Source organism: Manis pentadactyla, chromosome 1, assembly GCF_030020395.1.
Source record: "Manis pentadactyla isolate mManPen7 chromosome 1, mManPen7.hap1, whole genome shotgun sequence".
Taxonomy (NCBI): Eukaryota; Metazoa; Chordata; class Mammalia; order Pholidota; family Manidae; genus Manis; species Manis pentadactyla.
The window spans coordinates 25,940,345-25,967,415 of record NC_080019.1 but is presented as its reverse complement, the minus strand read 5'-3'; the positions used below and the strand labels follow the sequence as shown (position 1 = coordinate 25,967,415).

The 27,071-nt window shown below is 37.5% G+C and overlaps 1 protein-coding gene and 1 long non-coding RNA gene across 2 annotated transcripts; one reads left to right on the top strand and one right to left on the bottom strand.

Annotated features, from left to right (window-relative positions):
- Positions 1-8,756: 8,756 nt before the first annotated feature.
- Positions 8,757-16,896, top strand: FGG (fibrinogen gamma chain). Its single transcript, XM_057496883.1, has 9 exons — positions 8,757-8,905; positions 9,003-9,047; positions 9,245-9,428; positions 9,540-9,633; positions 11,140-11,270; positions 11,563-11,696; positions 12,614-12,798; positions 14,257-14,534; positions 15,946-16,896. The coding sequence occupies exons 1-9, from the start codon at positions 8,828-8,830 to the stop codon at positions 16,140-16,142; spliced, it is 1,326 nt and encodes a 441-aa protein (XP_057352866.1). The 5' UTR covers positions 8,757-8,827; the 3' UTR covers positions 16,143-16,896.
- A 2,162-nt stretch (positions 16,897-19,058) lies between these two features.
- LOC118913720 (uncharacterized) lies at positions 19,059-26,274 on the bottom strand. The gene is made up of 3 exons (XR_005025304.2): positions 26,103-26,274; positions 23,671-23,772; positions 19,059-19,571 (listed from the first exon to the last, which is right to left on the bottom strand). It is a non-coding gene; the product is annotated as an uncharacterized LOC118913720 (long non-coding RNA).
- Positions 26,275-27,071: the final 797 nt, after the last annotated feature.

Genomic DNA, 27,071 nt, shown 5'->3' with positions numbered 1-27,071 from the left:
TACTAAGCTGGGAAGTTTGTATTTGATTAGGTAAGAGATAGGGAGTCCTAGGGAGTTTTTGATGAGGAGGATGACATCATCAGCACTCCATGACAGGATATGAATGTGGCAGGAGTGTGTAGATGGACTAAATTTCACCGGATTCCTCTACTTTATTCCTATTCTGTCACTTCCCTGGGCTTGTCAAATCTCTGACAAAACCAATCAAAAAAATATGTTATGCTGGCTGCGGACCACCCACCCTGCTGATTGATACCTGGAGGCCTGCAGGTGGCGATGATGAGCCAGCCAGGAGCTTCCTGACGAGTCCGTGTGCCTCCCAGCAAACCTCTGTTAGGGCACAGGCCTTCCCAGACCACCCTGTACCACCGACTGGCTCAGCCTCTGTCCTTTAAACTTCTTTATTTTTGTTCACAGCTTTTGTCACCGATTCACATATATTATGTATTGCCTTTTTCTCACCACCAGAGTGTAAACTTCTTGACAGTAGGGACTTTGTCTACTATGTTCATTGTATTGAACGAGGAGGGCCTGGCAAATAGTACATGCTCAATAAACATTCGGTTTGTGCGTCCAGAGGAGGATCATCATGGGACAGTGTGCAGTTAAGCTTTAACCAAAATTTGGGGTGCATGTCTGATTCAGCTTTATTTCAGGAATTCCTAGTACAATTCTGTGCAGTGTCTGTGTCAGAGCTAGAGGCAACTAACTGTATCAGGAAGATATGAGGAGGGGTGTAAGGAATATTAAATATCAAATCTTGCATAATGAGATGGGTGTGGAAGTATTAAATAGCAATACAGTATTTAATATCAATGAAATGTTAATGGAGTAATCAACCTCATAAAGTATATTGGTGAGATCCAGAGAAAGTATTGATATGAGAATATTGGGTAGTTTTCTGATTCAGAGCAATGTGTGATTAAGCAGTTTGTTTCCTGGATCTGAGTAAACAGAATTTCCTCGGTATTATTTATAAAACATGAAACTCGGTGTTCTGAATTTTGACTCATTTTGTTTCTTTATGGATGAGCTTGGCCTACTTAGCCCTTCAGTAACCAACTGGCACAGTAATTATCAACCCAAAGTGTGGTTTACACTCTGCCCTGCCTTGCAAAACTTTCAGTAAATATTTGGGCTTTTGCAAAGTCTTTGTTCAGCAAGTGGAGGTCACTGCTCTACCACTCAAGGTAAAGCACACACAGCAATCTACGTTTGAAGAAGGGTAATGTATGTCACCTTTCATGGGTGAAGCAAGGTTCTTCAGTAGGTTGATAAAAAGTTAGCCTTTTACACAGAGTATTCTTTATGGATTTAACTATGAATTGAAAGGACTAGAGTGTATCACAGTTAAGTAGTAAATAACCCAAGTAGTTAAAATTTAAAACAAAGATACAAGTCTTAAAAATATTTTATTTGCTCTCATTCAAGACCGAAGGTTAAAGCAAATGCAAGCATTAAGCAAGATAAGATGAATCCTTTTGTTTATCCGATAGCATTTTCAGTTCTTCCAACCTTTCCTCCTTCTTTGGGAATGTAGAATTTCTTTTCTCTGAAGATAATTTATTTGACAAAATGGCCAGAGTGCCCTCAGAGTGATGCGTCCTGTCACCAGAGGTTGGTTTCCCTACTCAGAGGCTTAAAAGTTTCCTTCTTTCTAGAGCATATTCTTGTGAATGTGATTTGGCCCTTCTGTAAATTTTTTTTTGACCACACTCACTTGCTATTGTAAATCTTCTGTTGATCACATTTAGCACCATAAATTATTTCATAGGATGAGGGATCTCAAACTGTAGATTACATGAAGACAGAAATAAAGAAACACACCAGGAACTCAGTCACAGAGACCAATTTGGCACAGCAAACACATTTATCACTTCAATCTAACTTCAGTCTGTCCCAGTTCAGGGTGGCTTCAAACATTCTTTACTCTGCAGCCAGTATTAGAAATGGCTACTTAGTGGCCATTTTTGGCTCTGGAGGTAATTCTGATTGGGATGATTCTTCTTTCTCTGGACACTCGGTGGCTTAGTTTCCCAAACCCCATCCAGAGCACTTTTGAACACTCCTGCCCCCAAAACCAAACACCCTAATTGATGCATGGGATGATTTTACGAGGTTAAGAAGCTTAAAAATCCAACCTGTGGTTGCCACCCTGCCCCCAGAGAGAACTCCATATTATATGCCCCATGTTGTTTCTGTCTTTGATTTACATAGTGAAACTAAAAGCTCATTGTTTATAGCCTGTCACAAACATTTTCATTTTCACTTTCCCTGGGCTATTTTTATGAACAAAGCAAATATCCTAACAGACAACATTGTTTCCCTGAATGGGATATTTTTACTATTAGATTGGACTGATTTTCAAAATGCCAACAGGCTGTTTTCTTTCTGCCTATTTTGAGGAAATCTAATTCTGAGGAGTCAGGCTATGAATTTATATCTATAAATGGTTTACTTATTAGAAAAATAGACATACTGTCAGCATTGATTTGAGCTTCCTTGGACCATCTAATGGACACATCTTTCTTTAAGCTACAAGGAGAATTCAATTCGTCAAGTTCTACTGAACTTGAGCCATGTGTTTAGTATTGAAAAACTGCTTCCATCTAAAATGGGACTAAATATTCAAGTATCATATGACAGTTAAAATCCAGGTTTGAGAAAGAATGTAAAAGACCATCCAGCCAACCTTGTCTTTAACCCAGAGAAGATAGGCAGATTAAATAGATAAGACAGATGTAAATATAGGCCATAACAGACACACACATACATCCTTGCACATATGCATACACAGGTTATTTTTCAAAATTCATAAACTCCATCAAGAACCTATTGTGTCAGTAAATAACTTCTCATAATAACATCTGGTATCTGTGCATCATCTTAGATTAACAAGTGCTTCATGGTTAAGAGTACAGGTGTAGGGCCCATAGGTTTGAATCCCCATTTTGGCACAGAACCTCTCAAAGACTCTATTTCCTCATTTATAAGATGCAGATAATATCTACCTCCCAGGCTTGTGAAGATTCAGTAAGAAAATATACAAAACAGCAACAGGTAACTAACAGCATGATATCTAGCCTAAAGAAGATGCTCAAGATCAGGAGCTCTTCCTATTATTCCTTCAGGCTTATGTAATTTGTCACCAAGTCACGAAGTCTTAAATTAATTCTACATAATCAAATTCAAATTCAGCAAACAATTATGGAGCAGAGATGAACAAAACAGGAAGGGGTTCACAGAGTAAATTATCAATATACGTGAAGACTGTTATCAGTAGATGTTATATTTTTAATCATAACACAAAAGTTTGGATAATAGGCAATTTGCAAGATTATTATTTCAATAAACAAGCCCATTGACCTCTGAATCAAGTTAAATGATAGTTTTGGCTTAAATACAACCTATGCTGTTTCCAGAAAACAAACCTGGAAGTAGAGGAAATTTAAGAAATATTCTTCTTTCCTGGAATTCATTAATCATTTGTAATTTATCAGAGAAAAACTTGGCGCAAACACAGAGGAGAACAAGTAGTTAAAATTTAATAAGCTGAAGTGATACTAGACTGAATGCAGGGCCAATGTAAGCCACTCAATCACTGTTGGCCATTTCCTCTCAGACATCTTGTCTAATAGGATTCTTATTTAGGACTTGGACTGTGGTAAAAAGCAAGTCTTTTCTCTAAAATTGTGACAACCTGTCTCAGATGCCAATGAGCGTCAGTACAACCCAGGAATACTCCTGCTGAATTTCTAAATATGGATAAGATAGAATGCCCAGTTTCCTCAGTTTAAGTGTTTATCAACCTTGTGCAAATGAGATTTTATGTGTATTTAGTTTAACACAGAGTTATGAATTGTTACTTTAAATTCAACAAATCAACATTTAATGTCTTCAACAAAAAGAACCACAATTAATTACATCCTCTATCTGAACACACTTTGCTTGAATTATCCTGCTGAAGGGAAGTACATCTTCTCACAAGGCTTGTGGTCTAGTTCTATTATCATTTCATCTTTGATTGGTGGAATTCATTTAGGTGGAATTTCCACCCAAATTAGACAACCAGATGCTTTCTTCTCTGGGAAACATTATAGAATCAGCCTGCAGCTAGTTGTAACAGATCATTTATTAAAGAGAGCTTTCTATAGCTAGAAAAACAAAGCTTGCTCCCATGAACCAAATGTGTGAATAACGATCCCTCTTACAATTCTGTGAAATGAAATACCTACTTATACAAATTCCATTTGTTACTGAAAACATTTGGCAATTCATAAAACTTATAACTATTTACTTAATGCTTTCTATAAATCAAACAATGTGTTCAGCACATGATTCCATTGAATCCTGATAACAATTCTATAAAGTGGGTACTGTGTTATAAAACTTATGTCTATCTTACCAACACAGATACTGAAACTCAGAGCGATTAAGTAACTTGTACTGAGGGATACAGCCAGTAAATTGTAGACAGAGGATTCTAACCCAAATAGATGTACTCCAGAGCTCAAGACGACTTATGCACTTTCTCCTCAGTTGAGCTATACTCTCCTTAAAAGACAGTGCCTTTGTTACTTTTCATGTTCAAATTAAAAAATAATCAAGGAATAATTACTAGTAAAATAAATTACTGTGAATGATCAATAAATACATATTTTAATCATACATACTTTTTGGGTAGGTGATATATGCATATATTCAAAATTCTAAAGATACAGAGTATATAGAGAAAATGAGTCCTTTTACCCAATCTTGTCATTCATTCTGCCACCCTGCACCTCTCCACAGAGACAAACACTTGTAGTTGCTAGTGTGTAATCTTGAAATAATATTCAATGCATATGCTAATATGTATGTGTATACATTCTGTTGTCTTTTTGCATTTTGCCTTTGATTTTGTATATAGTGTTTTATTTTGTTTTGTTTGATGGGGAAGAATTTTTTTTTTTTAATGTAGTCAAAATTCACCAGTCTTTTCCAGGGTTTTGTGTCATACTAAGATTGGCATTCCATATTCAAGTATTATAAAGGATTTCTCTCATATTTTCTTCTAGTATTTTTGTGGTTTCCTTTTTATATTTAAATACTTGTTTAATCTGGAAATTACTTTGGTGCATGAAGTTAGGTATCTATGCCACCTAATTTTTTTCCCCCAGATAATTCCCAATTGTCCTAACAACATACCAAGGCCATATAATGAATAATTTTTTTCCATTATCACTAATATGCAATGCCAACTTTATCATACTAAACACCAAAATATCTTTAGGCCTATATCTAGACAATACTTATTTACCTGTCTACTATGGACCATTGTCATATTGTTTAAAAATTAAAGATTTTTTAAATATGCTTTAATATTTGGGAGATACATTTGCCCTTATCCTTCTTATTCAGAATCTTCCAAAATAATTTTCCTTTTTTTAATTTGAGCTTTAGAAACAGACTATTTAATTCAACAAAAAAAAGAAAGAAAAGGAGAAAGAAGAAAAAACCTTATTCATAGTTTTATTCAAATATCAATACAGTTCTAAATTAGCATGACAATAATTGACATTTTTATTGATTCCTTTTATTTATAAATAGAGCATGATTTCTGTTTTTTCCAATTCTTATACCTCTAAAGTATTGTTTGGAGTTTTTAATAATATCAATCCTGCTAATTTCTTGCCTTATTTTTTCTTAGGCATTTTGTCTAGTTGTGTGTGTGATAGAAATTATAAGTGCTATTTTTTTCTTCCCTCTAACTGGTTGTTGTTTTTAAAGAAAATGGCTATTGATTTCTGATTAGTAATTTTTATATACCCACCATATCAATAGCTAGTTTCTGGTTGATTATTCATTTACATAATTACCCTTGTCAAAGTCATTTATTTTTGTGATTTGGAAGTTTTGAGAGACATAGAAGTGTAAGCTTTAAAGGCTCACTTCCTTCTCAATTCAATTCAGTGCCATCAATTCATTAATTACTGTGTTAAATTACTGGTGCAGTAGCCATAAAGATAAGTAAGTTTACAGACTATTGAGGTGGATATGCATGTATTTGTATGCAACACAAATTTGCTATAAATGCTATAAAAGAGACAGAGCTGGCCTCCAGAGTTTGAGTTTTTAAGAGGGAGTAAGAATCATAAAACAGGACCTTAAGGTTGTATAAGATTTTGACAGCCAGAGATGCAGGCATGTGTATGAGGCAATACAGACAGGGGATCAACAAATAAAAAGAAAAGTACAATGTGAGAGACAGGACTATGCGGTACACATTAGGGGATGCTATGTGAGTCAGTTTGGTTAGACTAGAGGGTCTGGGAAATAGAATCAAGAGATAAAAAGCAGCAGAGGTAGGAAAGGACATTTTCTATGCTTACATTCACTATGATGGGAGATAGGGAGTCACTGAGGTTTTTCAGCGAGTTAATTTATTTTATCTGTCATAATCAGAGCTACACTTATAGGAAGAGTAATCTGATGTCAACAGGGCAACAAATGGTTTTGAGCAGGAAGGAAAATCAGTGACAGGCAGTGTGGACAACAGTCTAAACAAGAAATAAGAGGGCCTCTGCTAGGATGCTGGCCATGGAAATAGAAAGTAGGAATAAAATGGAAGTGACAATGTGAAAATAGTTTTGACAAGCTTTGACAACCGATTAGATGCATAGCTAAGGATGATGAGGGAGACAGTGACTTTCACTGGCTGGTGGTATGGTGATGTGATTGGCAATAATTGGTGAGTCAGAAAGGGCAACCATCAACAAGGAAAGAAAAGGCAACAAATCTGATTTTTGTGTATTCCCTTTGTTATAATTATTGTTATTTACTGAGTAGGAACATTTATCTTTGTTGCAAGTCAAAACAAATATTCCTTTGTAAAGGTTTAGGATTAATGTCAAAGTGCTAGTATTTCCTTCAATTTAGATATATTTTGCCCATGAATAATTTAATCAAAATTTGCAGTAAGTTTGGTTCCCCCATTTTGAAGGAAATGAGGGATAATAAAAAATAGGGATATTAGTAATAGTGGTAATGCACAGGTATAAATCATCAACAGGAGATGGTGACAAACAGGTTTTTCCAATAAGCGAGGCATCTCCAGAGACAGAGTGCAGAGGATGGTGTTCCTAGTCACACGTATGGGAGGTGGATTTTCCTAGCGCTTGTCCCTTCTATCTAGGCTTTCCTTGGAGATACCCAGAAGAATCTCAGGAAAAGCAAACTAGACTTCTGGCTGTGTTCCCTCTGTGGCAGATGGACTGCCACACCAGCCACTTCTTCCAGAGGAAGGGGAGAGTTGAGCTCAAAAGCCAACTGTGACTGAGAGCCTATGAAAATGGTCAACAGATGGATGAAGGGGCCAAAAGGTACAAACTTGCAGTTATAAAATAAGTCAGTCCTGGGGATGTACTGTGCAGCATGGTGACTATAGTTGGTACTATTGTACTGCATATTAGAAAGTTGCCAAGAGAGTAGATGAAATGGAAGCAACCCAAGTGTCCATCAGTAGATGAATGGATAAAGAAGATGTGGTACATATACACGATGGAATATTAATTCAGCCATAAGAAGAAAACAAATCCTACCATTTGCAACAACATGGATGGAGCTAGAGGGTATTATGCTCAGTGAAATAAGCAGGCGGAGAAAGACAAGTATCGAATGATTTCACTCATCTGTGGAGTATAAGAACAAAGAAAAAACTGAAGGAACAAAATAGCAGCAGACTCACAGAACCCAAGAATGGACTAACAGTTACCAAAGGGAAAGGGACTGGGGAGGATGGGTGGGAAGGGAGGGACAAGGGGGGGGAAAGGGGCTTTACGATTAGCAGACAAATGTAGGGGATGGGGGGCATGGGGAGGGCTGTGCAACACAGAGAAGACAAGTAGTGATTCTATAGCACCTTACTACGCTGATGGACAGTGACTGTAATGGGGTATGTGGGGGGGACTTGAGGATGGGGGGAGTCTAGCAACCATAATGTTGCTCATGTAATTGTAGATTAATGATACCAAAAAAAAATTTTTTAATAAAAAATTTAAAAAGTTTTCATCACAAGAAAAAAGTATTTTGTAACTGTATGTTAACCAAAAGTTACCTAGACTTATTGTGGCAGTTGTGCAAAACAAATCATGGAATCAGTATGTTGTGCACCTGAAACTAACATATTGTTATTCGTTGATTATATCTCAACTGAAAAAGAGAAAAAGCAAATGGTCAATAGAGAGGGGCAGGAATAAATTTCCAGTGTCATTCATTCCTGGGAATACTGACAAATTGGGACCTAGTGGAAGGCAAAGTCTTCTCCAGCCATTAGCTATGCATTAAAAATGAGTAGGGTTGCCTCATCCCTGAGCTAAGAAAGGACTTGTGGTAAGCTGGGCTGGCACCAGGCTTCGTCTGCGGGTGGGGGTGGGTTTGCTCTGGGCTGGGGCAGCCCGGCCTCCGTGTTTGCTCTCTCAGCCGTGTACTACTGGAAGAGGTTGCATCATGCAGCCTCCCAGCTTGCCCTCCCTCCTCACGGCAGGGCAGCAGCTAGTGCTTCATGAGCCTTTGCAGATGAGTTTGCTCCAGAGGGGAAGAGCTGAGCTGGGCCAACGAGGGAGGAGCTTAAACCTGTGTGTAAAATCTGGGAACCTGACTGAGCACAGGTTGGGGGCTAGGATAAAGAAGAAGAGACGGGAAAGACATCCCCGCCCTTTGGTCCCGTGATCAGCTCCAGCCACTGGCAGTGTGAGCCATCCTCGGTGAGTACATAAAGGGACAGTGGGGGCCCGAGAGGCCACTGCGCTGACGCTACAGGGCTCGGAGCTCGGGCACCGCTGACATCATGAGCTGGTCCTTGCAGCCCCGGAGTTTAATTCTGTATTTCTACACTGTCTTATTGCTCTCTTCAACATGCCTGGCAGTAAGTGCGCTATTGATAAAACATTTGTTTTAAATGCAAACCTGAAAAATAAGAAAATTTATGATAAACGGGGGAAATTTCTGTTTTTCTCCTCTAGTATATTGCTACCAGAGACAACTGCTGCATCTTGGATGAAAGATTTGTGAGTAGTTTTTATGTTACTCACTGTGTCTGAACTGGAGAAGGGCAGAGGAATAGAAGGAATTCCATCACAGATATCATTTGGCATTTTAAACGTGTTTTTTTTTTTTTAATATAGCCTAGGGTTAACCTGTTTTTATTAATAGACTTTTATGTAGCTTTTTATGGAAATTTTTAATCACTCTATTGTATTTTCAGGGTAGTTTTTGCCCCACAACCTGCGGAATTGCAGATTTCCTGTCTACTTACCAAACCAATGTAGACAATGATCTACAGACTTTGGAAGACATCCTGAGTCAAGCTGAAAACAGAACATCAGAAGCCAAAGAACTGGTCAAAGTGATCCGAGCCAGCTATGATCCTGATGAACCACCAAAGCCAAGTGAGAATCTAAATGCTACTGTCTGAGAAAATAATTTGGGAAGCTCTTCTGCTGCTGTCTTTGTGGTTCTCTTGGCTTACATGTTTTTATGCCTCTGACCCCACATTACAGATAAGATAACGAGTGCTACTAAGGAATCCAAGAAAATGATGGAAGAAATTATCAAATATGAAGCACTGATTGTAACACATGCATCAAGTATTCGGTAAGCATTTTTGTTGTAATTTACTCTTCAAGACTGAGTTAGTTTTTCTTCAATATTCCAAGCTTCAGGGGAAGGAGTTCATTTTTTTCCACTTACAATATCCAATTGGTATTATGTTTAGCCACCTTGAGCAGAGTGGAGGTAGGAGTTTTTAGCGCAACGTGAAGTATATTGGGTTGTAATTGCTTTTCAATAATCATGTGGGAGCAGGGTGTTCTAGACGTCTTCAGATGTCTTCAGATGTTATGACCATAATATCAAAATGTTCACCTCACTCCCACCTGCCTCACATCAATTCAAACTAATGGGAATTTGCATAAAATATTTCATATAAGAATATCAACAAATGTATGGCAAGGAATGAGCAAGCAGAAGCATAGAAAGGATCTTGGCTACAAAAGTAAATTACATTGAAGGAAGAGCACAAAAAAACACATGTTAAAAAGATTAAGTGTAACAAACATGGTAAAGCTCCCTGTTGTTCATGGCATAGAAGCCGGTACGATTGTTTTCTCCTCCCTTCACTTGAAAGTAAAGTGTCTTTAACAACGTCCCAGGGACTCATAGACTTTGTGAGCATAGGGTCTCAGATATGGTTTTAGTTTTCTTCCTCAATTTATTTCTTCTTAAATTGTTCTCAAAGTAGCATAAGAAATGAGGTAAATGGTGCTTGAGGAGAAGTGACCAAAAAGGAATCTATCCTTTTCTTGCTACTGGAGGGCCACTGTTACTATTTTTGTGATTATTATTAGCATTATAATTTGCAAGATTATTGCCAGTCATGAAGCTGAAGGAGACTATTGGGCAGAAATTTGCTAAGGTGCCCAAGAGAAAAGAAGGGGTCCAAGAGTCTGCTGTTCTTCACTTCTCAGAAAGGCACAACAGTCCATGCACTGCAGATAGTTTTGTATCATTCTTGAATATGTACAAGCAACCCTGTGAGAAACTACAAAAGCCAGGTTTTTTACTTCCCCCAGCCTTTCCAGAAACTATGTAAACAGAAGCCTTAAGAAGAAAGGGAGTGTCTGTTGTTTTCTTTCGTGTAAGATAATGCCCCTGATGGTTTTTCCATGTAAGTGATAGACTGAAATCCATAAGCAGATCCTCAGTAGAGCCACAAGTATGTAGGAATAATGCTTCAGCACATGTGAATTACTGAGCAGAGCCTTTCCTACCCTAAGAATATCCTGTCCTTAGTATCTTAAGGCAGTCTTCCTAGTAACCAGAATTATCACTCACATCTGCTGCCTTTTATTCAGAAGGTAAAAATCAGAATGACTTCTCATGACGTCAAAGTTTATTGACAATGAGTTTGTCTTTTTTTTTCCTCAAAAAGCTTGAAGTTTTAATTCACCTCAATTTAGTAACATGATTTAATAATTTTCCCATGAATGGACTAATTTATCAAGAAGTAATTCTTGAGAAAATAAGGTAGTATTTTTAAAAGAAAATACGAAATTACTCCTCTGAAAGGAATACTGTGTTACCTTATTCTTCTGCTTATAGATTTTTGCAGGATATATATAATTCGAATAAACAAAAGATCAGTAACCTGAAAGAGAAGGTAGCCCAGCTCGAAGCACAGTGCCAGGAACCTTGCAAAGACACAGTACAAATACATGACACAACAGGGAAAGGTAAGTGAAAGGTTTATATTGGGATTATGCTCATCAAAGCATTTAGAAAATAAAGGAGATGTTATGTATTGGAATGTATAGGAATAATATGCAAAGTTTAGCCATTAAGATTAAAATGTACAATTGCTTAGACATTTCTTGAATAGCTAGAACTAGTTTCAAAAGAGTGATGATGTGAGAATAATATGCTTCTGGGAAAATGAATAGTTTGCAACATCTTAGAAACTCATTTTCAAGGCTAGAAGAGCTACCTGAATTTGAAACCGTGAGAAAATTTCTTCTTCTTCTTCAGATTGTCAGGACATTGCCAATAAGGGAGCCAAAGAGAGTGGGCTTTACTTTATCAAACCTATGACAGCTAAGCAGCAGTTCTTAGTCTACTGTGAAATTGATGGGTCTGGATTTGGATGGACTGTGTTTCAGAAGGTATCTGTCCCTCACCACATGTATTTAAGAAACACCCAAATAAATACCTGCCATATGCCAAATACTTTCGTAAGCACCTTGTGAACATTAACTCAGTTAACTCTTACAACCTCTCTCTGAGTTAGGTACAATTATCACCTCTATTTACAGGGGAGGAAATGCAGGCACAAGAGGTTACGTAAGTTACCCAAGGCCACATGACTAAAAAGCAGTAGAGTCAGGATTGGAACCCAGGCAGTTTGGTTTCAGAGTCTGTGCTTTGACTCTGTACTAAGCTGTTGTAGAGTCATGAGAGCACATGATCATGGCACCACAGTGACAGAGAATTAGAAGGGACCTCTTTCATTAGGTTAATCAAGACCTACAGCTGCCCATCACAAGAAGATGAAAGCCCCCTGCAGATACAGTCAGGCTGCTCCAAGACAAGGGCCCACTCTTGCCTCTGCCAGCCCCTGGCACCTGCTGTGGGTCCTTTTACCTTGTTTACCTTTGACCTTTGCTACAGCCAATCCTGCAGGGACTGCTCGGAGGGAGTGTGTGATGGCAGTGCTTGTTCGTAGACAGATTGAGCAACAGGCTGACCTTTCTACCATTAGTGCAGGAATCACCAAGAGCAAGCCAGAGTCCTGAAGACCTCTGAGTATCTGCAAAATCCACACTAATTTAGAATTTACCATATGGAGACACTCTTTTGACTATTTCTCTTACATTCTCTTGTGTAATCCCGCCAACCCTAAGAAGTAAGCATCATTGTTCTTGTTTGACAGATGAGGAAACTGAGGCAGCTTGCCCAAGGTCACTATGTTAGTAAATGATGGAATCATATCATCCATAGTTTTGACTATATGTTTATAATATTTTCTTTATGTGCACTGATAATCCACTCTCTCCTTTTGCCCATCCAATTGTGTGATTAGAGGCTTGACGGCAGTTTGGATTTCAAGAAAAATTGGATTCAGTATAAAGAAGGGTTTGGACATCTGTCTCCTACTGGTACCACAGAATTTTGGCTGGGAAATGAGAAGATTCATTTGATAAGCACACAGTCTGCCATCCCATATGTATTGAGAGTGGAGTTGGAGGACTGGAATGGGAGAACCAGGTACTGTTCAGAAAGACTTCTTTTTGTTTTAGAGGTTGTCTGGAATGTGCACATTCCGAATATTAACAGACCAGTAGCAAAGAGAGCCTGACAAATGCAAAGAGCCCATCTAACCATTCTTTGAGGAAGTCGCTTTGGTTTTTGGGCAGCCCAAACAGGTGGGTCCTATCCAAGATGGAGACGAATTTTCTGGTACAATCTATTATCCTGGAACCAACCATACAGAATAATAGCTAATATGTACTGAGCATTTGAAATGTACCAGACATTGAGCCTGAAATCATAATTTAATCTAATTCAAATAATCACTGGGCAGATACTATTATTAATCCCATTTTATAGATTGACTTTCCCAAGGTCACATTGCTGTTCTATGGTAACAGCTGGACTTTAACTCAGGTGGTTTGACTCTACAGCTGGTCCTTTTAATGACTATGCTGGTTGAAAAGCAAATCTAGCCTCTTCAGGTTTCCTGGTGTTTTAATGACCATTTATTCAGTCAAATCCATGAACCATCTTAAAATTAAGTCAGTTAGCTCTTTCAGTGGGGTAGAGGTCTCTGGGGGCTTTGACCATTGTATACCTAGTTAAAATGTAGGTGAAATATCCAACCCTCTTGTTATGTCCATGAAATAATGAAATACATTGTCTGAAACATGTATTTTTATTTTAAAATGTTTTACTTAGGAAGAACCATAGTCAGTAGACCTTTTCTTATGAGAACACCTTCCATTTCACTTGTATACTAGAGATCTGAGAAGTACCTAAATATTTTCTGGAAATCTCTTCATGCACCAAGGCCCATCCTTCTCTGCAATTCCATAGAATTGTGGCTCTCATTCACAGTTTTTTTTCCCAGGGGAGAATCTCTCTCTGATCCTACAGCTCATGTTTTGTGGGCCACAGGGACCACTACTTGATGTGACACTCTAGGAAGCCTTCCTCATTGCCACTCCCACACTGTCTTGGGAAAGAAAAACCCCTTCAGGAACTCACCATTCAGATGGTATGAGTGGCTTATGGAGCTGTAACTCTCTGAAGTTTGGAACATTAATTAATGGTTAGTTACTGTCAGATAATTATTATAGTTTATGGTAACTGTGTGCACAATGCTAAACACTTAGATACAACTGGAAAATGTGGAACTAGTCAGATTCACCCACACATTTGGGTTTAATAGTAGGATCTTATAGGCAAAAACCATCCAAATGGCTGAAGTTTTAGTTTTCACAGGGATGCCCAAAAGGCTTCTGGACCCATCCTGGGTGTTGGTGGTAAGATCTGAACCGGTTTACACATCTGTTGCCTCTTGCTGGATTTGTGGAAAAATATTCAATGAGCACATTTCACATTTAAGAAGCAAAATAAAAAATTCCAAACAATTGTCCTATGAAAGAGGGACCTTCTGAGATCCTTAGTGAAGCTCAGGATACGATGTCTCTATTCTCGTTTTTATAGTACTGCCGACTATGCCTCGTTCAAGGTGGCACCTGAAACTGACAAATACCGCCTGACATATGCCTACTTCATTGGCGGAGATGCTGGAGATGCCTTTGAAGGTTTTGATTTTGGTGATGATCCTAGTGACAAGTTTTTCACATCCCACAATGGCATGCAGTTCAGTACCTGGGACAATGACAATGACAAGTATGACGGCAACTGTGCCGAGCAGGATGGATCTGGTTGGTGGATGAACAAGTGTCATGCAGGCCACCTCAATGGAGTTTACTACCAAGGTAAGGCTTTCTTCATAAGATACACGAATTAGTGTACCGTCTATATTTTTATGAAGCAATAAATAGATACAAAGAAATGAGAAATAGCTAGTAAAGATATTGGGATGGGTGGTTATCATATAGTTCTTTATTTTAAACCAGAATTGGATTAATACTAAATTTATACTTCAAATTCCTTCTACAAGAAACCCACCTGCTGCAAAATACTGAGTGGCTTGTCATTGTGCCTGAAACTACCACCATCAGAATTGACACTTTCAGTTATGGTGTCTCCTCTAGACCTGCCATGTATATGATCCTGATGGACTAACATTACCATATCTTTGTAAACAGATTAGTCTGGCTCAGTTTCTGAATCAGATATAATCAGTGAGCAGTGAGCAGGTGTCTGGAGGAGTGGAATAAAGAGCAAAGGACTATGGGTAAGGGCAGGGTCCATGAAAGCTTGAGAGGAGAGGCATCCAACCTGAGGACTATAGGCACTTATTTTGGGGTGGGGGAGCGCAAGCTACAGTTTTCTCTAAGGCTGGAATAGTTCTAAACACTAGACTTACTGACAAACAATTTTTACCACTCAACAGTTACCTGTGGAGAAGCCCTACTGAAGCTAAAAGATCCATTAGACTAGGCAATCCTACCTCCTTAGGGCACTGTCCTAGTCAATAGATAACATGGAATCCTCTTAAAACTATTTAAATTTACCTTTTGGTTTTCACAGTATTCTTCTTCTTCTTTTTTTTTTTAGAAGCGTATCTTGGCACCTACAAATCATATAATTAGAAGAAACTCTCAGGGAAGGTGTTTGATCCATATGACCCAGGGTATTCATGTTGACAGCCTGTGGTACACTCCAGCGTTGGACTTAGACAATCCCTTACAAACTTACATGAGATCTGGGTGCCCAGGGACAAGGAAAAGGCAAATCAACCTGGTCTCCCCTTTATATTGGAGATGTAAAATAATGTTCTAGATCCATTTTCTGAAGTTCCTCATATTTTCCAGGAAAATTGTGTTTTCAGATCACTTGAGATAATAAGACCAGGAAGTTTGACTCCTGCTATTCTAACTTGCTTGCAGAAAGATAATCTATAATCACTGTGTCCAAGATGGCTAAGCTTAGGGAAAGAGACCAACTGGGGAAATGTAGGATTCTAGACCTATTGGTAGTGAATACATTTAAAGTATGGATGTGACCAAGAAGCACCATACAGACATAGGAGTTGTTTAATATTAAGTTTATTTATATTGTAAACCAAGATTTCAGGAAATCCTTAGGGATATTTTCAGTAAGTAGATAACACTATATATTTGATGTGAGTGACAATGGACTTCATAATGGATAGTTTTTTACAGATTTTCTGAAGCAAGGGAATTCAAGAGCAATGATATGTACATCTACAATTTGTTTTAGGTGGTACTTACTCAAAAACATCTACGCCTAATGGTTATGATAATGGCATTATTTGGGCCACTTGGAAATCACGGTGGTATTCCATGAAGAAAACCACCATGAAGATAATCCCACTCAACAGATACTCCGCTGGAGAAGGACAGCAACACTTCCTTGGGGGAGCTAAACAGGTTGGGCCAGACACCATGTTGAAATAGAATATAAATAAATCATCTTACTATGCAAGATAATTGCTAATTTTTGTTAGTCCACAAAGCTTCAGAAAAACTTTCTGAAAGTTTCTTCTCATTTATCTCTTACTATATTTATTAATTTTAAGTCTTTTATTAAGGATAGTTAGCCTTAAATGGAAATTAAAACTCACTTGGACTGTATTCCCACATTACTGAACTTGGAGTTATTTAAAATTTATTTGAGGAGATAACATTTTAGCTTATTTCCTAAGTATATAATAATAAAATTGTTGCCATATTTTGCAGTTTGATATTTGCAGATTGTTTAGTTATTTTGCATAGTGATCATGTGTTGTTTTCTTAGCGATTTTTCATTTTTATTATTTCTTAAATATTTTATTATATACCAGAAATATCTGAGTAAATGATAGCATTTAAAATCCCAAAGTATTTTTCCATGTTTATTACTCCTATGTCATTCATATTTAATTCTTCTTTTTAAATGGAGAGAATTATACATGTTTAATATTCTTTTTTTTGTTTTGGTCATAGGCTGGAGACATTTAAAAGACCACTTCAAAAGTGATTAACTTTTTTTAAAGGACTTTATCTGAACAGAAAAATATAGTATTTTTCCTGTGGGACAATGGACTTACAGAGTCTTACTTCATTTTAAGAGTAAAAACAATGACCCATATTGAAAACTCCACTAACAGTTTTATTTTGGTGATAATTTATCTACATGCCATTGCAATAAACATTTTGTTTCCTAAGACTAGATACATGGTACATTTTATTGACTATTAAAACCACCACTTTGATTCAATTTAGTAATTACAATTGGTCAAGCATCAGTAGTTGCTGAGTCCTTATTTCATGTTATATACACTCTGGGGATTTATGAAGGAAATAGCAATCATTGCCTTTGCCTTTCAGGGGATATAAGACAAATAATGGGAAAATATAGTAACCCAAAGTCACAAAATTTGACATAAGAACATAAATATAAGTCACAATCACATAACTGAGGTTCATGGTACCCAAAGTACAACTGGAGATAAAAAGGCAGTTTGGGGATTCTCCCAGAAAAACCTTTTAACTCTGGACCCCTGTGGCCACATGTGGGTGTTCTGAGAGGACTACAGCTCAGAGCAGGGGGCTTTAAGGAACAATCTTCTTGGTCCCTCACTGGTGAATGATGAGGTGAGTGGAAAAGAGCCATTACTTCATTCTGAATCCAGGGATATTGACTTTTTAGCTGCCAGGGATTGGCAACTTTCTGTAAGGAATAGCAAAGTCTATATAAGTTGGTGTAAGGTTGACAAGGAAAGTAACTAACTGACTTTATGAGAAGAGAGTGTGGTTGTTCTGAAGCCCTGACCTATTGCTTTGTCTTCTCTTTCTCTCCAAAATTTCCTTCCTAATTCTCTCACTTTCTTGTTCTCCTGAGTCCTGATTTTAAAGTATCCTATTGAGGAGAGAAAAACAGTACATCAACTTCTAAGTGTACAACCAAATATGTGTGAAGCTTTGAGAAACAGGAATTAATATTCATTGTCTGCAGCACTCAATCATTCATGCATGCATGAAGCGTTCATTCAGTGAATACTTACTGAATGCCTTCATTGTACTAGGGTATGGGGGTATCACACAGAGTAGGACCTTCCTCTTTCCAAACCTGTTCTATTCCATCCAGGTCTCAAGTTCCAAAAACCCACTGACCCATCCTCTAGTCTTCCTTCTTATTCCCTCCTTTGATCATCAAGCCTGTCAAATACACTTCCTAGATATTTATTATATTCATTTTTCTCTCTATACCTGCTGCCACCATTCTAGTTGGGATATGCAACATCTCTTGCCAAGATAATGGCAATCTTGCTGTCTTGCTGTCTTACATCTTGCCTCCGGCCTTACCTGCTCCTACCTTGTCATGCTCGAAACAACCATTAAAATCAGAATGCATACAGTCTACCCATTGTAAATCTATAAAATCCATTGGATGAGCAATTTGGTGGTAGATAGGAAGAATTCTATAAATATTCATAAGTTTGGATGCAATAATACCACTCTAGTGATTTAGCCCAAGAAAATAATTTTTGAAAAACAAAATACCTATGGACAGAAATACAAATATAGACATACATTTAGTGACAGTGGGAAATTTACAGAATATCTAACAGTGGAAGAATGGACAAGCAAGATGATATATTAGTACAGTGGAATAGAATGATTGCATAATAAGCATAATATATCCATATGAACTTGAAATATTTACAAGTAATAAGGGAAATTTTAAGATGAAAATTCTACAATGATAATTATGTAAAAAGTCTGTGCATATACATTTCGAACAAAATATAATCTTGACAGATATGCATTCTTTGTACATATTTGTTCTCCCCCAACCAATCTATAATGTAGAATTTAACAAACATATTAAAACACAAAATAAGTATAATGAAGTCAAGTCCAAAAACTTCTGATTTTTCCCATGATTGCTTGTCCAGTGCTTCTTCTGAAATATCAACTACAACATTCTTTCAAAAACACTTTGGAGCCCCCTTTTACTGTGAGTGTCCCGACTACACACTTGGTTTACATGTTGGGTAATCCAGCATTGATTGGTAGAGGGGAACCTCTAACTTTCTCTTTATAAACCTCTGTATTGTTTGACATGCTATGAGTACATATTAATTTTGAAGTTAATTTTAAAACCTAAAGGTAGAGAAAAGCAGAGAAATTCAAATTTTACTTAGTTATTAATATTTGGTGGTGAACATTAAAGGGCTACAGTTTAAGAACAAATGCATGAGAAATACTTCTAGGTTCAGTAGGATCAGGCCTCCATCAATAAAATGGAAACTGAAAGAACTATCTTGATAAATCAACTTTAAAAAATCTACTTTTAAGTGAAACAAAGAGTTTGGAGCCTTCTAGAGACAGTTCATTTTTTTCCACAGCTCAAATCACAGGCAGTTCTTACTCAATCCTTTCCTAGGCATATAAAAACTCAGGCCACTGCAAAATAAGGAGCCTAAGTGCAAAGCAAATGTGTGTGGTCATGCCCTTCAAAAAACCTACAGAGGGAAGCTTCCATGAGGGAAGGTACTGACACACATGTACAGATACCATGACTTCAGGTCATGCAGTTCTAAGGCAGAGTTGTTTAATCAGCGGACAGAAGTAATCCTTTATTGGACAAATTATCAAGCTTTATTTTAAATATAGTTCTGAAGTGTTGTAACTTTTTTCAGTTCTTCCTATGTTTAGTAGTTACACATTTGTAAAATAAAATGAAGTCTGTGACCCCCCATGATGGTCGCCCCACAAGCAAAGAAACTATGCCAGCCCTAGAGGGCCCAGGCTGCCGGGTCAGCTCCCGTTCACTGTGAAGATGCCCCGCAGCCATCCTTGCCTGTCACGAGCAAGTCAAAGACTGTGACAAACGTTCACCTGTAACAAGTGGGGTGTAAAAAACAGCCTGGCATGCTTAAAGAACAAAAGACAAAAAAAAAAAAAACTGGTCTGGTCTTGTCTTTGGTAGAATTTTTCAGGAGAAAGATGAACAATCCTAAACCTTGATTCCTCTCACACACAGATAGCATCAGAATGCTCAGACTGTTCTCTTAAGACACGCCCTTGATGTATGGATTAATGTAACTTCTTTCTTGCACATAATTCCCACCATAAAAAAAGTATTAAGTTGTCTCCAAACAAAGGGCTTTGGAGTGGCTACACAGAACTCTTTGATTGTGGTCCTCAGTAAGACTCTGAATAGCTTCTATCTTTCTTAAACACATAGCCAGGTTGATTACAGATGACACTTTAAAGGTTATTTTTTAGATTTGTGGAGATAGGTAGACAGTGAATGGGAAATGAAGAAATATAGTACAGACAAAATACTTGAGAACTTTACAAAATGTAATGTTCTTTGACTCTGACCTTAACCAATATAAACTAGCGAAGGTATTTATGGTAGATACATTTGTTTTATTGAGATGATAAGAGTGAAAACAAAGTACACAATTTAACCCTGGAGAAAATATATCTCCCCAATGATTTCTTATCAGTTTGATGTAACTCAAAAAGAATGGGGGAAAAAAACAAATATAGAAAGATGAGTTAAAGTAGATGGAAAATAGTAACTTGGTGATAAAGAGACCAAAAGTCTGGGAAAGGCTGTTTCATATACCTTTTTGGAGTGTGCGTGTGTGTGTGATTGTGTGCGGGTGTGTGTCCCTCAGCGGCAGAAGTTGAGTTAATCTTACTCTTCGTACACCATTCTCATTCATCTGTGCTGGGTCCCTCTCAGGACTGATTGATTCTCTTTTATTCAAACTTCCTTTTCTTCCCTTTATCCCCATTTTAAACAATCATTCCAATAGATTTGATGTGTTTCTTTATTTGAACACATTCTTGTAAATTGTAAAGAAACACAATTCTATTGAGTAAAACTGAAGATCTAATTGGCTTTATTAAGTGATACATGGATCAGGCAGTACCTCTTCTGCCAAATAGAGATGCTCCAAGAAACTGTACAAAATGGAAGGTTTTTATAGGCTGGAGGGTAGGGCAAGAAGTTATTAACAGAAGAAAAGAAAGGATTGTTGGCAAGGTCACCCTCCCTTAGGGTCTTATCATAGGGATTACCTCATCCTTTGGGTGGGAAGGAGAGGGTTTCTGTGCTGACCAGAAAGTTCCTGATTGCCTGTTAAGACTGCATTTCTGGGGGAGGTTGAAACTACCACTGTGTTAAGCACTAAGCCCAGGTTTGGTGACCTGGCACAAGTACCTTGCTCTTGGGCTCATGGCTTTCTTTTTAACAAAATCATGGATTGTTCTTTTGTGCTGTGTATTTTAAATTATTATAAATGGCATTGTGGTATAAACCAGTGTTACTCAGAATGCTGGTCCTCAAATCTTTTGTCTTTGGTCTGTGCTAAATTAAAAAATTGAGAATCAGCATGTAGAAACATTTTTCCTATATTATCTTTGCTCTGATCATATTCACTGAAATGCAACTTTATGTCTTTGGGATCTAATAATAAAAATTTAGGCCCATATTTTGTATATCTTTAGTTCTTTCATTTGATTTTCTAATAATTGTTTTTATTTCATCTTATAATCTAATGGGTCTGTGATTGGTTGGAAATTAAATAAAAATGATCCTTTACCACAAATACTTCAAGAAGTACTGTTAAGGTCTTCTTTGTACTCGTTTTCTTCATTCAGCCTTATGTTAAGATCTACTCATGATCTGAGTAATTTATCACTTCCCTTGATTTCTTTTAAACCCAAGGATTATAAAGTAAATATTATTTGGCTCCAAAGCTTATAATTTTTAAAACTGTTTTTTAATTATTTACTATTTATTGCCTATGGTCAGAAAACATAATTGCCATGATACTGATTCTCAAGAGAGAGATTTCACAATTTTGGGACAGAGAAATTATCAGAGAATTAATTGACCATAAAAGTGTATATAAACCATAATCACTCCCCAGTCATACCAGAAAGCTATTAATATTTTTTCCTTTAGAAAGGACAATGAACAAACTAAAGATAGACAGTTATTGGCCACAAAAACAAGAGTTCTGGTCCAAAGGGTGGGTAGCCATGGCCTGCTATGAGTGTTAATAGTAGGTATGGCCGCTGGCTTGTAGAACAGTCCTCTGTATCAAGTTTGAAAGGCTTTTGGGAAGGCTGGCTGCACAATTTCAAGCTCTTGCTTCTCTCAGTTTCACTGGGAAATATTTAAAGGTACAAAGTAAGAGAAATTCAGGATCACGACATTTAATCAGGTCTACAACTGGGTCAGAAATGTGTTCCCAGAACCCAGCATTCAGTATTCTTGGCCCTTATTCCCATTTCCCAGGTCCTCACCCAGGTTTTCTTCTGCTGACAATTTCAAAAGCACAGAGTGACCCAAGGTAGATGGGAAACCTCCCTAAAAATAAATCTGAATGTTGACTCTCCCTAAATAAACACAGTAGGGCAGATTCTACTCTGTGATGTAAGTGGCCTCTTTCAAATCCTCAGGGGCAAATAGTTAAAGTGTGACTTTAAAAAAAACATGGCCTAACATGTCAGAGACCCTTGGACTGGAAATGTTTTTCTTCCTTACATCACAAAGCTGTCTGTGGGAAGGGTCAAATGGGATGACACATGAAATTTCTCCAAGTCAAGAATGAAAGACAGACTTGAATGGCTTTGGCTGTGAAGTTGGTATTGCTGCATGGGATTTGAATCCCATGTCAGTTAAGTTTGGAAATACAACTTTAAAACTTTAATATTTTTTGCTTTGACTTCTCGATGGCCTTCTTATTTGGGAACGATTTTTCTACTTACAGAACTTTATAAAGATCCTGCAGAGAGTTCCCCATCCTTGTCATCTCATGTCCTCTCACGTTAACATCTGACATTCCCACGGCTCCTTTGCCAAAACTAAGATACCAACCTCAAGTGGTTACTATTTCCTAACTTCCACAATTTATTCAGATTTCATCACCTTTAACATTAATGTCTTTTTTCTGTTCCAGCATCTTATTCAGGAGACCACACTGCATTTAATTGTCACATCTCCTTAGTCAACTTTGGTAACAGTTTAATCTTTTCTTGTTTTTTATGACCTTAACACTCGTCAAGTATTTTGTAAAATGCCCTTCAATTTGGGTGTTATTATCAATAATTTTTTGTTGACTTTTATCTAAGCAAAATTTTGCCCAAGTGCCTCCTTTAAATTGCCCCAGTTTTACTATAGACTGGCCCATTAAAAATAGGTAATAAGAAAAACCACAGAGAATTAAATGGATCTTATAATTAAATAACCCCATATTTGTCCTATAATTCCTTGGTATGGAAAGTCTAAGTGGCTTACAGATGCTGTTCTCCCAGATTTCAGTGTATCACTATTAAAGCAGTAGCAGCTGACAGCTCGTTTGCTAAACTTAATAGAAGAACCCCAGTGAAACCAGCGAAGAAGAGTGCCAAATGTAATGGTTTAAGGTGTATGATGTTAAGAATGAATTCACTTTTCACGAATAACGTTTATGCTTTAATATGTATTCAACGCAAACATTTTATGAATCTAGTAACATTTAGGAAAGCACATTATAAGTTAAGTTCATTTGTCTTGAAAAATAAATAATTAAAAATGAAAAGCAATAAAGCAGAGGGGAAAACCCAGAACCTCGCTTTCACCCATGTCTCCTCTACATCTCCATCTCCCTCTCTCTCTTTCTTTTTCACTAACAGACATCACACACACACACACTCATAACTACTTAGTGGAAACTTGATTAAAACTGCTTAAGTAAAAGACCATGAAAATTATGCTTAAGGACAAAAAAAAGAAGAGAATGATTGTTATACTATTGGGGCATTATCTAATTTAATTCCAAAGATGCTAAAAAATTATTCAATTAAAAGTTATTAATCTGGGGACAGTTCAATTATAAGAAATAAAGTAGGTTTATTTCCTGAATAAGGAGATTATGAAGAACTACAGTTCTCCATTAAAGTTCTTTTTTTCCCTTCTCACTTTTGTACTTACAGTTCAGAATCATGGCTGTGTATTTAAGGAAATTTCCATCTTCTCCCCACAGCTGTAACTTCTAGGAAAACCATCTGGCATCAGGGTATTTATTGATGAGTTCTGAAAATGAAAGTTCCATTAGTTAGTCTTACATAGATTTTCATACCAGCTCATTCACCTTTCATAGTAAAGAAGCTTGGTTAAAAATAGGCTTTTGCAGTAGCCTTGGAATGCAGGAGACAGGTGGAGAAAAGAAGATACACAAAGCTAATTAGCCTTGCCAGTGTTTTCCCATGAATCCTTTTATAGCTCAGTTGCTGTTGTAAAAAGCTGACGCAGAAGCCCTGAAAGTATTGAGCGCTAGAATCTCCTAAATGTTTGTAATTCAGGCATTTCAAAATTTAGGAGTTAATTTTAGTACTTTCCAATTGTGCATTAATTTTGTTTTAACAAAATATTTCCTATCAAAATACCATTATGTTCATTTTATTAGATCAATACTAAATGTACAGATTCATATAGATTGTTACGCTAGAAGACGTAATGTGCATTTTTCAGAAAGATCTTCATTTTTAGACGTGAATGAAATCTGACATACTTAAGGAATATTTTTAAGGACATTTTTAAGGAACATTTTACACAAAATGTAACAGAAAGCAATACAGAAATGGTATATTACCCTATGTGCTGTGTTATAACAGTACTTTGAATATACCTTGCAGAATTTTTTCCATTGTTTTGTATCAGGGTAAACCACATGAAATGGCAGATATTCATTTCATCTACAAAAATGCAATTTTTATATGGTTTAACATTTTAGCTGCATATGTATTGGATTTCCTCACCAATTGCAAGCAACTTAAGGTATAAGTCTATACATTATTTGCATTTCTATCTCAAGAACATAGTGTGCAGAACGGACAAATAATAGACATACAATAAATAAATTCATTTAAATGAATGAATACGTGAACTGCTCTCAGAATTCCATACATTTAAAACAAATTGGTAAAGAAAGGATGTTCTCTCACTTCCCTGAGATATAACCCAAGGACAAGCACGCCATTCAGAACAAAGCCCCTGAGGGCTTGTTTTGTTCTGTTTTGTATTTTTAAGTTATGTTTACATATGACAAATATTTATATTGTTGGCTATATGTTTTACTCTTCTAAGTTTTGATGTGTAGATACAGTTAAAACTGAAACAGTCACAGCTATAGAATTTCTATTCTTTTTACATACATTACATGCCACACAAGTAAAACCTATGCCAGTGCAGCCAGACGTTACAGCATAACAAATGTATGAATCCCTGCACTTAAATATTTATACTTTGTGGAACATTATGTTAATTTCAAAAGGATAAATAAACGAAACATCACTCATTGTTGCTAAGGGATTTAGGATATAGTCATCTCTGGAAAAAATGCAATAGATAGAAGTTGTGGTTTAATAAACTGAAAAATCCTCAAAATTATTCCTGCATTTTTACATTTGTAAAGATAACCTTATTTTCACATACTTTAAAAAAATGATACTCCTTGTATTATTGTGATCTGTTCATCTGCACCGCCTCCCAGCTAAACAAAACCTATTTCTCCATAGCTTATGCTATGACTTGCTTATGGGGAAGGGGGCCGGGCTAGTGCTCAGTCCTGCAGTGCCAAACCAAAAGAGTGTCTCACAGAAGTGCCTGATTAGAGGATTCTGGCACTGGAGAGATAATCTGACAACTTTCTATTTGGTGGGACATTCTAGGAACAATAAAAGCAACCATCTGGGGGTCCTTGATGTGTATATCTAGCATGCTATGTATGCCATTTTACGTAATCCTCCCGACAGCCCTGCAAGATAAATACTGTCACCCCATTTTACAGAGGAGTAAACTGGCTCAGAAAATTAAATTTGTCAATGTCACTTATCTAGAATCCAGAACTCACTCTCTGCAAAGGCCATTCCCCTTCCACCATCCTGTGCTGCTTCTGTGAGAGCCCCCATTCCTCCAATAAATGCTTGTTAGTGTTTACTCTCTACCTGACATTGTACTAGGCAGCATGTCTTGACATCATGAAGCTTAGTGTTGGGAGACATAATTCATTTTCCAAATACATATCATCCACTGGGGATAAAGTACTAAGAAGGAAAACAAAACTGGGTTAATGGAATGGCTATACTTCAGGTAAGATAGTCAAAAAAGGCCTCTCTGAAGAGGTGCCATCTGAGCAGTGCCCTGGATGACCTAAGGGAGTGAGGTGCACAGGTACATGAGGGACCCACTGGACAGCAAGGATCAGCCCTCCAATGGTGCCTCAGAATTGCCCTGACGTACTCCCAGAGAGGCGGCACTCAAACTATTTTCTGTTAACTTACTTTTAATCAGATTATGTTCAGCTAACTCGCCTGCAGCCTCCCAGGTTACTCTTAGAAACTGCTTCCATACACCATGCTCACCTCCCAAGAGGAGCCCTTCCTGTGGGCAAAGGAAATCGTCCATGGAGGTCAAGCCTTGAGTTGCTGTTCAGACCTGTCCACTTGAGTCACTGTCGAGTGTAACCCAGCTTTCCATAGAATCACTGCTCTCCAGAACCTGGGCAGGGCTCTGGGGCTTCCTCTGGGCACTGCAGCTGCCACTAGAAATCCAAAAAAAGTCACATCAGGAGTGAGCTTGATCAGAACAGGGACTTTCCATAAAGCAAGTGGTGAAGGAGGGTTCTGCACTGTGTGGGCCTTTCATCCATTTACAGTAAGCTGCACATGCTGGCAGTACCCGAGAGGGAGCAGGCCAACCTCACAACAGTGGAACCTGTTCTTGCTTTCTTGCTCAGTGAAGGCCCATACCTTCAGCGGAGGGTATAAAGAACAATAAAATATGCCAGTTGTCAAGTTTGTGATCTAGTGGAAGAGATGACAAGTCTCCCACAGCGATAAATGCCAAAAGTGGTACATGGTCAAAGGAAGCATGGAAGAGTAAGGTTGCTATAAACTGCAGAGAAGACAAGTAGTGACTCTGTAACATCTCACTAGGCTGATGTACAGTGACTGTAATGGGGTGTGTGTGGGCGACTTGATGATATGGGTGAATGTAGTAACCACAATGTTCTCATGTGAAACCTTTGTAAGATTATATATCAATGTTACCTTAATTTAAAAAATTTGCTGTGAATTGGAGAGATGAAATCAGGTACTATGTAAAGTGTCTAGCAAAGTGCCTGATACTTAGCAAACACTCAAAAAATACTAGCTATTACTAGTTTGAGGACTGGCTTCACATAGGAAGCAGACTTTGAGGCAAGGTAGGATTGCCAGACAGATTAAAGAACTACATGGTGCCCAGTTAAAGGTGCATTTCAGAATAAACCTCCCCCTCAAAATTTAAAGTACATCCCAAATATTACATAGGCATACCTAAACTAAAATGTA